The sequence below is a fragment of the Propithecus coquereli genome, unplaced genomic scaffold, assembly GCF_000956105.1.
Source record: "Propithecus coquereli isolate 6110/MARCELLA unplaced genomic scaffold, Pcoq_1.0 Scaffold23, whole genome shotgun sequence".
Lineage (NCBI taxonomy): Eukaryota > Metazoa > Chordata > Mammalia > Primates > Indriidae > Propithecus > Propithecus coquereli.
In genome coordinates, this window is record NW_012147841.1 from 8,702,024 (window position 1) to 8,713,903 (window position 11,880).

General features: G+C 37.4%; 1 protein-coding gene across 1 annotated transcript in view; it reads right to left on the reverse strand.

Annotated features, from left to right (window-relative positions):
- Positions 1 to 5,665: 5,665 nt before the first annotated feature.
- The window catches only part of LOC105811170 (regulating synaptic membrane exocytosis protein 2-like), a 28,378-nt gene continuing 22,163 nt past the window's right edge, over positions 5,666 to 11,880 (reverse strand). Inside the window, exons 3-6 of the mRNA XM_012645304.1 lie at positions 11,014 to 11,126; positions 10,598 to 10,699; positions 8,979 to 9,118; positions 5,666 to 8,538 (exon numbers count right to left, since the gene is read on the reverse strand). Of these exons, the coding sequence (XP_012500758.1) occupies positions 8,320 to 8,538; positions 8,979 to 9,118; positions 10,598 to 10,699; positions 11,014 to 11,126 (574 nt within the window). The 3' untranslated portion in view covers positions 5,666 to 8,319. The remainder of the gene's footprint in view (positions 8,539 to 8,978; positions 9,119 to 10,597; positions 10,700 to 11,013; positions 11,127 to 11,880) is intronic.

An 11,880-nucleotide genomic window follows, 5' to 3' on the forward strand; every position in this document is an offset into this window, starting at 1 on the left:
ACGAAATGGCTGGCTTTCAAGACATTCTAATCCATTACTTATGCCCTTACTAGTTGGCATTTGTGAGCATGAGCACTTATTTTATACTACTCACAGTACCGTGTGTTCTTACATACATCATCTCATTCAATCCCCATGATGGCTCAGTGAATTGGGTAGTTTTACGATTCCCATTTTGCACATGGGAGCAGTGAGACTCAGAGAATATAAATGACATTGTTAAGGCTGAACGGTGAATAAACGGCAGTTCAGGGACAAGCCAATAAAGTATAATTCTGAAAGAAACAAAAACAAAAAAACTATTTGTGGTGCAGAAATTAGTCACTTACACACTTGAGAGTAAGTCACCATTTCATTTTATAGTCTTGACAGTGAGGAAAATGGATGCTGGTCATTATCAGAAATGTGTCCTAGAGGTTTTAATTGATGTGTTGAAGAATTCAGAGGATGTAAGTATTATTCCCCGGCAAGAGTGGTAACGACCAAAGAGGCATGGAAAAACCTAGAAAAAAAATAAAATTATCATTTTAAAATTCTAATGAGAAAGAAAAGGGAAACACGTAAAAAACCACAAATGTGTGTGTGTGTGTGTCTACATATAAATATATAAACAAATACATAAACAAAAACAAAACCAAAGCTAAATACAGTGGAATTACAGAGAGGCACTACTGATGAACTCAGATTTTAACATATAAATATTAGAGGAGGAGGCTGGGCCCATAAGTGGGAGCATCAAAGACCAGGGCACGTGCCGGTAGGAAGAGAGGCCGGAGGCTGAAGGTTAGATTCCAGTAAGGCTGGAAAAATGCTGAAGGTAATAAAAATTACCCTTTTAGTTCTTTTCAGTGCAAGCAGTTGTCAAGGAAGGAGAAGATTCCTTCTACTACCCAGAGGTAATGGTGGGGAGAAAATGCTAAAGCATTTTCTAATTACTTTTTTCTTCTCTTGTCTGCAACTAGAATAGTCTTCAACTGGAAATGGTAAAACAAACTAACTAAACTGAAGAACAGGAGTTGAAGTTCATAATAATAAAAACAGCTGCCGTTAGTGGGTGATCATTTTCTGTTGAGCCCATATACCTGATCTAGTCCAATCCCAATAATTCAGAAAAATAAGTATTATTATAACCAGCAACTTCTTCCTCCCTCACCACCCTAACCTGCCTCCCGTGCTTCCTGCTGCCACCCAAATTGCTCTACAAGGAAAATATAGTAAATGTAGCATATCTATATTTCAGCAAATTGTTTGAGAACAACCCTAATGAATTCTCTGTGGATAAAATGGGAAAGTATGTGGTTGATTACAGTCAAATGAAGTGGTCTTACAATTGACTGAACTGTCAGAAGATGTAGGTTAGCATCTGGATATGCCACCTCTCAGATGTGGGACTTTGGTCACATATTTGAACTAAATGAATTATAGTTTTCTTATCTGCAAAATAAAGATAATGCTACTACTCACTTCATAAGGTAGTCATAAGGATTAACTTAGATCATGTTTGTTAAAGTCATTTTGTAAACTGTAATGTGTTAGATTTATAGTAACCACTATTTATATCAGTATAGAGTTACAAAGCCTAGATCTTGGCCCTATTTTAGTCAACATTTTATCAGAGACGTACATGAAGATAGAGAAAACGCCCTTATCAGATTTGCAGGTGACACAGAGGTGGCAGTGAAAGCTAATATGTTTAATGAATCTTAAGCTTTCAGCATAATTTGGAGTGAATGCCAGGTTTATTCATAATGATTTTGGCAGGAATCATTGGACAAATGAATATTTGGAATACTGGACAAAACCAAGAAGAAAAAATTGAGCAAGAGTGAACTTTTATATCTGTGCTTGGCTAGAAATGAAATTCCACAAGGGCAGAATAAGGAAGCAATTTACATGGAGGATACGAGAGAGTTGGTGGCCCACCAGCCCAGTCTGAAAAAGCCATGTGAGGTAGCTGCAGAAAAAGGCAGTGGAATCATGGCTTGTGTCTAGATAAGCAGGCAGAGTCCATAGTACTCTTCGTGGGCTAGTACCCATCTGGAGTTACTTGCTTAATAACCCTGGAGAGGGTATATAGAAGACGAACAAGATGACATGGTTTCTAGTAAGTGACAGGTGGTTGAAGGCATTAGAAGTGCCTGGAAAAGAGAATAAATAATGGTAGTAATAATTACAATCACCATCACCACAGCAGTAGCAGATCCTTATTAATTATATGTCTGGTGTTGTGCTAGTCCCTTATCTATGTTACTTCATTTAATCCTCTCAAAAATCTTGTGAGTCGGGTACTATTATTAACCCCACTTCCCCCATTTTATAGATAAGAAAACAAACTTAGAGAGGAAAAATGGCTCATTCAATGTTATATACCTAGTAAGTGAGGGAGCATATATTTAAATTCAGGCATTCTTACCTAGAATAGGTATTTTTGACAAAGATGCTATTCTACTTTCTAAAAGTTGGAGATAATAAGATAGATAGCTTAACATATTTGAAGGACTATCTCGTGGAAGAGGGATCAGCCCTTTGCTGTATATTTCTAGAAGGTAGTGCTAGTCCCAGAAAGTATAAAATGCTGGAAGGGAGATTTAAGCTAAGTGTTAGGAAGGAGAATCTAACAGAGACTATGGAATGGGATGCATTGCAACGTTTATTTCTCTGTCCACTCAAGCAGAGGTTGGATGGCCACTTATTAGGGAGTCCTTTAATGCTATAAGGTTGCCCTAGGTAACCTCAGTGACTCCTTCGAGATTCTACAGTTTTATTAGATTTGTCCTTGGCCAAATGTATTAATTAGGACTCATGACCTCAAGCAGCAGGAACCCCAACTCACTACAGCTAGAATGTGTGAGCTTTCTTGGAAGAATAAAGATGCAGCTGATCTTCAGTAATATGGAACCAGAAATGTGAAACCTGTAGGACTCTCTCTTCAATTCTTGACTCCACTTGGCTTTGATCACTTTCTTCTCTCCTATTGTAAACCAACTTCCACCATATGTTAGAAAACAGCTCCTGGCCCCTCCATCCCCACACCAGGCACCCTTGCATCTAATAGCTTCTGTCACTGGTCTCTTTGGTATCAAGGCAAAACAAAATAAAACAAACAAAAAAAATAACAAATCTTCACAGGCTAGGTACAGATTGACCCAGTTTAAGAATTTATACTTCCTATACCACCATCCATTGGGGCCAGGAGGAATGGCAGGTCTCTAGAAACAATATGGATGGATCAGAAAAGGAAGCATAGGAAGCGATAGTTAGTGTTCCCTGCCTCAAGGCAAAATGACAGGACTCAAAAGGCATTAAGGAAATCCTGGGTTTTGAGTCTTTTTGACTCATCTGTATGCAAACTACAAACATAAATCTCAGAACTCAGGAATCTTCCATGTTGATGACAAGTACCTTTCTGAGAATATTTGAGAGGGAACTTCACTGTTAAGGCTGAGTATTTGGCACCTATAATTGTGCCCAGCACGGAGAGAGGTGCTATGCTGGGTACAGAATTTCAGGCTTTGGAACCTATGTTCAAAGACCTAACAATTTAATGGGATTAAGGATTCTGTAGCATTGTGAGAACCATTTTAAACATAATTACATAGAGGATTAGCCCTTATCAATTATCTCATTTACAAATAGAGCTTTAGATCTTACATCAAGTTTAAACCAAAACCAGCTTCTTAACAAAACTCTCAGTGCTTTAGACTTAGCCCAGCATGCAGAAATCTGTATTCATTCATTCATTCGTTCATTCACTCAAAGCACTTCTTACGTGCTCACCACTGTTTTAGACACTGTAAAGTAATAAAAGTGATATTGATTTCCTTCTCTCAAATTTCTTACTGGTGGCTCTCTCTGCCTGGAATATTCTTCATCTTATTCCTCCCTCTCACTGCCATCATCTCCTTCTATTTAATTCCTGTTCATTTTTTTAGATATCAGCGTTCGCTAACTGCGTAGGCTTGGTTCAAACACTTTGATGTATGTTCCCATGGCATCCTGGGGGCTTCACTTTAGGCAAGTTATCACACTTGTAATTTTTTAACCAATGTGTCTTCATTAGTAGAATGAAAGGCCATGAGGACAGGCCTTTGTTATATTTGTTTTGTTCTCTACTATGCCTGAAATAGTGCCTCAAAAATAGCATTGGACAAATATTTATTGAGCTTCTATGTGTTAAGCATTGTTCTTGGCATTGGGGATACAAAAGAGGAAAAAAATGGAGCCTACATGTAGTTAAAATGTTGATAGAATGATAGAAGAGTATCTAGCTTAAACTCTTTATTTCCCAGGTGAGGAAATGAATGCCTCAGAGATTAAGTGACCTGAGTCAGTCTACATGGAAAATTTGAGTGGCACAGATTTTGTTTGTTCATGTTTAAAATTTCCCCTTGCATACTACTTCTCAATTCACATTTTACTAACTAAAGGTGGATGTGTGAACTTCTGTTTATTCAGTCCATGAATGCTCACAGAACACTGAGGACATCATGAGCTGAGTGAGTGGAGACAAACATGCAGAGCACATGATTTTTACATGTACAGAATGTGACAGCTTAAGTCAGTGACGGGTAGACAGCTTTGGTGATTTCTTGCCTGATTCTGTCATAGCCCTTATAAGACCAGCATGTCCTTAATTGTTGCTTGTGGAGCATTGGCATCAGGAATCCTTGGGAAAGCGAAGGTGTTGACATCAACAGCAGCCACGTTGTCAGGGTTTGGTCAGGAACTGCTGAAGGAACTAAGTCCTGAGCTGGGAGCAGCAAGAAGGGACTAGCAAGATCATCCTTGAGAAAAGTAGAAGGGCTTTTCAGGAGAGGATATACAAGGAAGGCAAGGGGATTTTTATAGTAGGATTATATTAAAATATTAAGGGCAAAGAAATAGCTCACTAGAGTAGGGGGTATATATTGAATGATGAAAAATATTATGGGATAGGTATGGGGGACTGGACTGGAGTTGAGTCCTTGGAAACGGGAGAGAGCACTAGGCTTAGATTTCAGCTGGATTATTAATTGTGAATCCAAACTAGCTCTTAAGTGTAGAGCCTGGAACATCTACCATGAGAACTCTGCTGGGGTTCTCTTTCTCCCAGTTTGAGGAACTGCTCCGGAAGGATGTGGAGGAGCTCTCTCACCCACTTACATTCACAAAATAGAAGCCAATCTCTAGACAGGTTGTTATAAGTCAGGTTACCGTGCTTTCCCAATTGAAAGCACACCCTCCACTTCCCACAAAGCTGAACTGACACGAGCAGAAAGACATATGCAGAAAGCCATCTTCGTCATCTTTGCCATCTTTGCCCAGGGACTAGCAGAGCCTGAGCATGAGTCTTTGTGACTCTGCTATCAGTGACAACCATGACTAACTCAGAAATCTCACTCATGTCACTCATAAAACTGTGAGTTGCTGAGTCATTTAGTCAGAAAGCACCTCAATCCAAAATAACCATCTTTTTAAAAAACAGCAAGTTTTAATAATGTGATCAGAAATCCTTTGGCACTTTAAAGAAATGCTCTCTGAGGGCTAACGCTAAGACCAGCAGTGCACTTATGTTATTGAGAGGTAGGAAACAATAATTTTGCTGTCTTTAAATGATATGTGAGTTTAGGAAATGGGATTGGCACTGTGTGGGGAGAGGGGTCAGAGAAGGCACTGTGGACAACATCTGTAAAGAAAATGTTTTATTTAAAGTGTTAAATACCATCACCAGAATGAATTTGATTTACATTAGTTGGTGTTCATTACAGGAATAATCTGCCCTTTTTTTTCCAACTGGAATTCCCTTTACTTTCAAAACATACTATGTACAGGGCAGCAATGGTCACTGGCATAGTGCTATTTACATGACAAAACCACAAGTCGAGGTGCAGACATGTGAAAAATAAAAAAAAAGAAACACCAACTTTTAAATAAATACTGCATAATGACAAGTATGTACAAATATTCCATACAGTCATGTCCTTCTTATTAAAATTAGAAATAATTTGTATAGGAATATGCTCAAAAGATTATGTGACTGCATCTTAGTATCAGGAAAATCGTAAACGTTTATTCTAAGGGATAGTATGCTGTAGGTCTATGAAATCAATTGTTGCTGGTACACGGGTGTCTAAATTATTTCAATAAAGTTTTATTCATTCTTTTAACAACTTTACCTGGGTCCATCATAGATCTCAGAATGTCAAGACACGGTCTTGGTGTATTTCATATTGCACCACATAAAGAGAAGGCTTTTTTAGTGATACTCATTTTAACTTTTGCAGTGTATCAAGCATGATAGTTTTTAATAGTCAGCAATGAATTTAGAAAAAATAAAAACAAAGAAAACAATCTTTGTGCATGGCCTTAATTTAAACAAATAGGATGTATGAGGGTTTCAAAAGCTATTGCAAAACATTAAAATCAATATATAAGAATGTGTTATCAAAGTGTACATAAAGAACCAGGAAGTATGGGTGGTTTTTTATAATAACTGGGGACTTTTCCTCTAAATAGGGGAACTTAAAAGAAATATTTGACCTTGTAGCACCACCCAATGGTAATAACTGTCCATAAAACCAAAGGCAGGGGTTTCAACTTTAGGGGATTTTCATGTAGACTTTTGGTGATGGCATCAAAGAACTAGTAATAGGCATAATGACTTCCTTTGAGTCACCTAAAAATTGGAGCTTTAAAATTGTTTGTTGCAAATTTATGTTTGCTATATTTCTTTAGAAATATAATTTGTGAAAAATTCAATTTTACTACAGAAAAATGAATTAATAAACAGCCCTGTGTTTCAGGGCTCCAAATTTTTAGCAGTGCTTCTATTCACATAGTAAATGAAATTGGCTAAAGAAATTGTTTTAACTAATTAAAACACAAACAAAACCTAAGACCTTCTACAAATAATACTTTAACCCCTGTATGAATAATGCTGGTGCTAAAAACAAATTTATTAGACATTACAATGGCCACATGATTTTTGGATTTTCCTGTAAACTGAATTTTAAAGGTGAAAAAAATTACCATGCACTGTACAGTAAATTGCAAAAGTTCAAATATCTTCTTTGTCAAATACATGCTGACTTACTTTAATGTACTCCCAAGTCATGTTGCAAAATCCTTTTCAACATGCTTGAAATAAAGAAAGCTCTTAGACAGTTTTTTCCCTTGAGAAATTCAGAAGCATCTTACAGCTCTGAATCAACCACAGGGTATGAGAGAGGATCAGATCAAAAACTTATAATTTTTTAGTATAAGGTTCACTCTGGTAGGGAGGAAGAAAATAGAAGATTAAAAGAGGGAGAGGAGGAAAAGTGAGAGAAGAGGAAGAAAGATGTGAAAAATTTGCACATATTGAACTTCATAAGATTTGTATATTTAACATGGAAATAAATTGAATATATCATACGTATTTGTCACATAAAGAGAATTTTAAGTATCTTCTAGAAAGTATTTTCATTTGTAATGTCTGCCAAAACACAGACTATGATTGGTTTAAAGAATAAACATGGTGTGTCTTTGTATCACCCTGTTGCATTCTCTCCCCTTTTTAAAACCATGCACTAGTGAAATTTATTTTTAAAAATAATATAAATTGTTGAAAATGGCTGATTTTTATTTTTATTTTTTGCAAGGTGCAGCCCCAAGAAAATAATTTAAGTATTCAGCTAATCTGTGTCCATGCAAAAAAAGTTTCTTTAATTTCATTCAGTACAGTGTAGCCACAGAATTGTTTTCCAGAGTTCAACACATCTTGGCATTAGTAAATGTCACGCCTGTGGAGCTACGGAAATCTGCCACTCTTCCCGCCGGACTGGCCGCTTCGGATCCCTGGCCAGAGGAAGGCTGACGCTTTGTTCCCGACCACTTCTTTGGTCTCCTGCTTTTTACCTGATGCTTCCTAGGACTTCACTCCTTGACCTGTAACATGGCTTAATGGCTGTACAGCTCCATTCCTGTGGCATAACAGGGCTCTGGGGTCAGATAAATGAAGAAAAAGGAACGATAAAAATATAAAGGTGCCATTGAAAAGGGCTTTTGTTGCATGAAACTGACTGGTTCTTTGAGATTAATCCATGGCTTCAGATTGGACCGAAACTCGAGTGTCACTGAACTCCAAACCTGATAGTTCTTCATGTCTCTGCTCTTTCACCTGAGGGCTTTCTTTAGGGCACAATGTGTGCAACTTCCTCTGAGAACACAGGATCGCTTTGTATCCCTAGAAACAGGCTCAGAAGACACAACATTAAGCATGCAGTGTTACCAGGGTTTGCGACCTGTGATTTTTTTTTTTTTTTTGTAACGCTGGTTGCTGTGACAACAGTTTTACAGCTGCTATGAACGGGAGTAAGAAGGTCCGGTTGAACTTTCCAGAGATGACTGGGAAGCTCTTCTTGTCAGAGGGGCCAAGGTTGGATCTACTAGGGAGGAAGGGGGGAAAAGTTTGAACCATCCGATCACCATATTGGATAGCTCTAGTTCATCTAAAAGTATCTGGGCCACTCCCATAAAGGATTTGTGATCCATGCGGCCATAATCTCCCCAGACAATGATCTGTTGGCAAAATAAAAAGTTGAGTAATGTCAGTATAATCATGTAATTATGTACCAATGTAATTATGTACCAAAAAATCTACAGTAAAATACTAACATACATTCAGTTAATGTTCTGACATCAAAAATCAAGTTAAATAATTGCTTTGATTAACGGAATGGTTGTCTTTAACTACTGGAATCCAAAGTTAAATTAGGAAAACTGTACTGTAGAGTTCAGGGAGATTGGAGTTTATGGGCAATGGGGATTTGCAAGTCTATAATTCACTTTAAGGAAAGCGACAATGTATGTAGTTTTATAGCATTGACCATTGCTCTGAAGTTTCCAAAGGATTTCAGCTGTGAGGGACATAAAAGAATGTACTAAAAAAAGATTTCGGTACAAGGTCTTACTCCACGAAAATATTTTCTTAGGTAAGGGATAAACAATTAAGTAAATACCTGTAAAACCTTTCCTTGGGGACTCTCTTCAAAAGATAATAGCTGCTGGTAAAGGGGTTCCAGCGTTTTTCTTGCCACTTTTGTTTTCTTTTTGGCTATGCAGACTCCATTGTCTAGAAGATACACCTTTACATATGGTGCTTGGGAAAGAAAACAGAGGAGAATAAGTGATGAACTATGGATCTGGAATGACCACCTCACAGTGACATCTGCAACAGCTTGATCTTTGGGTAAAAGAGCTAGCATTCAAGTCACTGGCCTTGCCACATTCTGTCAAAATCACTAGATAATGGATAATTGTCAGTCATTCAGAGAGTTTTAGGGGATGCTGATATAACTCTGAGTGTATTATTATTTTGCCACCAACTGGTTATACAGATTTAAACATTGCATTAAATAAGGTGAAATGCTTCTAGTTCCTAACGATATTCAAGAAACATGTCTTACTCAGTCTTTCATTTATCAATACTTAAATCTAATTAAACACGCATGAAACTGTATTGTTTTACCCACTCATCTACCGAAATCACTCATCATCACCCAAAAGCATTTACATATTGGTGATGGTGTGGGTATAAGACAGGGGTGGGGTTTGATGTAATATGTACAAATTATAGAAAAGACAACTGATTATAAATTCTATGGCTTAAAATTTATCTGAAAGACACTTCAGAAAAACCATTTCATGCATGTATAAATCATAATATTCTTTATAGCAGAGTAAGTTGACTAGCTCCAAGACCTGTACAAACACAGTTATCTTAATCACTAGTGCAAGGTTGTACAACAGGTAATATACAAGGGCTGTCCAGAAAGTATCCAGCCATGTAACCACTCTCCTTATATTAACAATGGCTGGATACTTTCTGAACAGCCCTCTTATATTATAATTTAAAACTTCTGCAAGGATAGAGAAGTTAAGAGATTCGAAATTACAAGTCAGTCAGTGGAGGTGCTGAGGCTAGAAGCCAAGTTTCAGAAACATCAGTAATTATTTTATACATCTGATCAAACGGCCTCTACATAATGAATTCAGAATCACTGTGGCATTTTACATGGTTTCAAGCACCTTAGATTATAATGTATTTCAGTATGATAAGTAGCATAAGAAGTTATAATAATGCCTTTCTTTCCTTATATACTACAGGAAGTAAAAGTCATATAATTAGATTATCAAATATACATAGGATTATGCTACTATAGGAGACTTTATCTATTTTTATCCTAATTCCAGAGCTCTAAGAATTTCTAAGGAGAAGCTCTAGATAAACTGAATAATGACACAAAACACTAGCTAACAACAACAAAAAAAGAACTTCTTATATACGTGTTGTGACAAAATGAATTATCTATGTCCGCTAGTTTTTATTTTGCAGTGGTTTCTACTACATATGTACTTATTTAACAACTTATATTATCCCTACCAGATCACCCTCACTGAACACTCATTCAGGAGAAAATACACAAACTACTTCAGCCCTACACCAGTTATAACTGACTCATCTATTAGTAACCTCGATTAATTAAAAACAAAGTTTTCAGCGACTAATGAAAAACAGACTCTAAATTGAAACAATGTGGATTGTAGATAATAATAGAAAAATCTCCTCTGTTTTTACCTGGCAGTGTCTTGGAACCTGGTTTTACAACAAGGCCACGGGCCCGGATGATTTCCACCTCCAACTGTCCCTTTTTGTCCATCATTCCTACCTGAATGTCACCTAATGGTGTGTGGGGAAGAAACAAACACGCTTCAATATACAAATGCAGTAAGGAAAATGCTTGTGCCACCTTGGTTTAACATCGTTTCCTATATATTTTCTTATATTCAGATATATTTAAAATTTTATTAATGATGTCTTCCTTTAAAAAGCATTAGAAGTTAAAATACAAAGAAAAAAAGATTTTTTTAATTATTAAAATCTAGGATACTTTATTCCTGCTGAAAATATTATTAAAGATTCTATGAAATTTAGAGAATGTAATTTTCAATAATTTAAAGAAAAACAGTAAAATCATGTGACAGAATCCTTACCCATGGCAGGTGTAGCCAGAGTCTGGCGTCCCACTAGCTGAGCAGGGCCAAGGCCATCCAGAAAATCGCTGAATTGGCTATCAGAGGCTAAGCGAACACCAGGGAAAATCAGACTGAAAACAAAATAACATATGAGATTAAATCCTCAGCTCCTATTTACTTTCAGGCAAGCTCAAGTCTCCCTCTAGCCTCCTTGATGTGGCAGGAGACTTGGTCCCACTATTTTGCCACTTAATTTACGGGATCCCAACACCCTAGTCCACCTCCCAGGGCTCTTCCTCCAAATTCCCCAGCAGCCCATGGAAATCTCCAGAGGCAGTGGTCACACTGCACTGCCAGCTTCTGCTCATGTCTCTTTCTCCTCCTTGGTCTGAGGATGGGCTGTGATTTCCATGAACAGCACTCAGCACATACTGAGCAGTTACTCCATGACAGGCTTTATCATATTTAATTCTCTTAGCTGCACAATGAGATAGATTCTATCATTTCTGCATTTTACAGATGAAGAAATGCTTCTGGATCATTCTCATCAGCATATAATCATGCTGTTATTTCTCCCACCTTACCAAAAAAATCCTTTTGTTGACCCCACTTCCTTCTCCAGCTACCACCCCATTTCTCTCCTTGAAAAAGTTGTCTTTATGTGCTGTCTTTAGTTTCTTTCCTCTCATTCTCTCTTGAAAGCATGATCATTTTTTTACTTTCACCACTCCACCAAAATTTCTCTGATCATTTGACACAACTGACCCCTCCCTCTTCCTTAAAACACTTTCTCCACTTTGTTTCCTAGACCCTCTTATCTCCTGGTTTTCCTCTTTCCCCTTCTGCCACTCTGCCTTGATACCTTCGCTAGTTCTGCTTGATCTC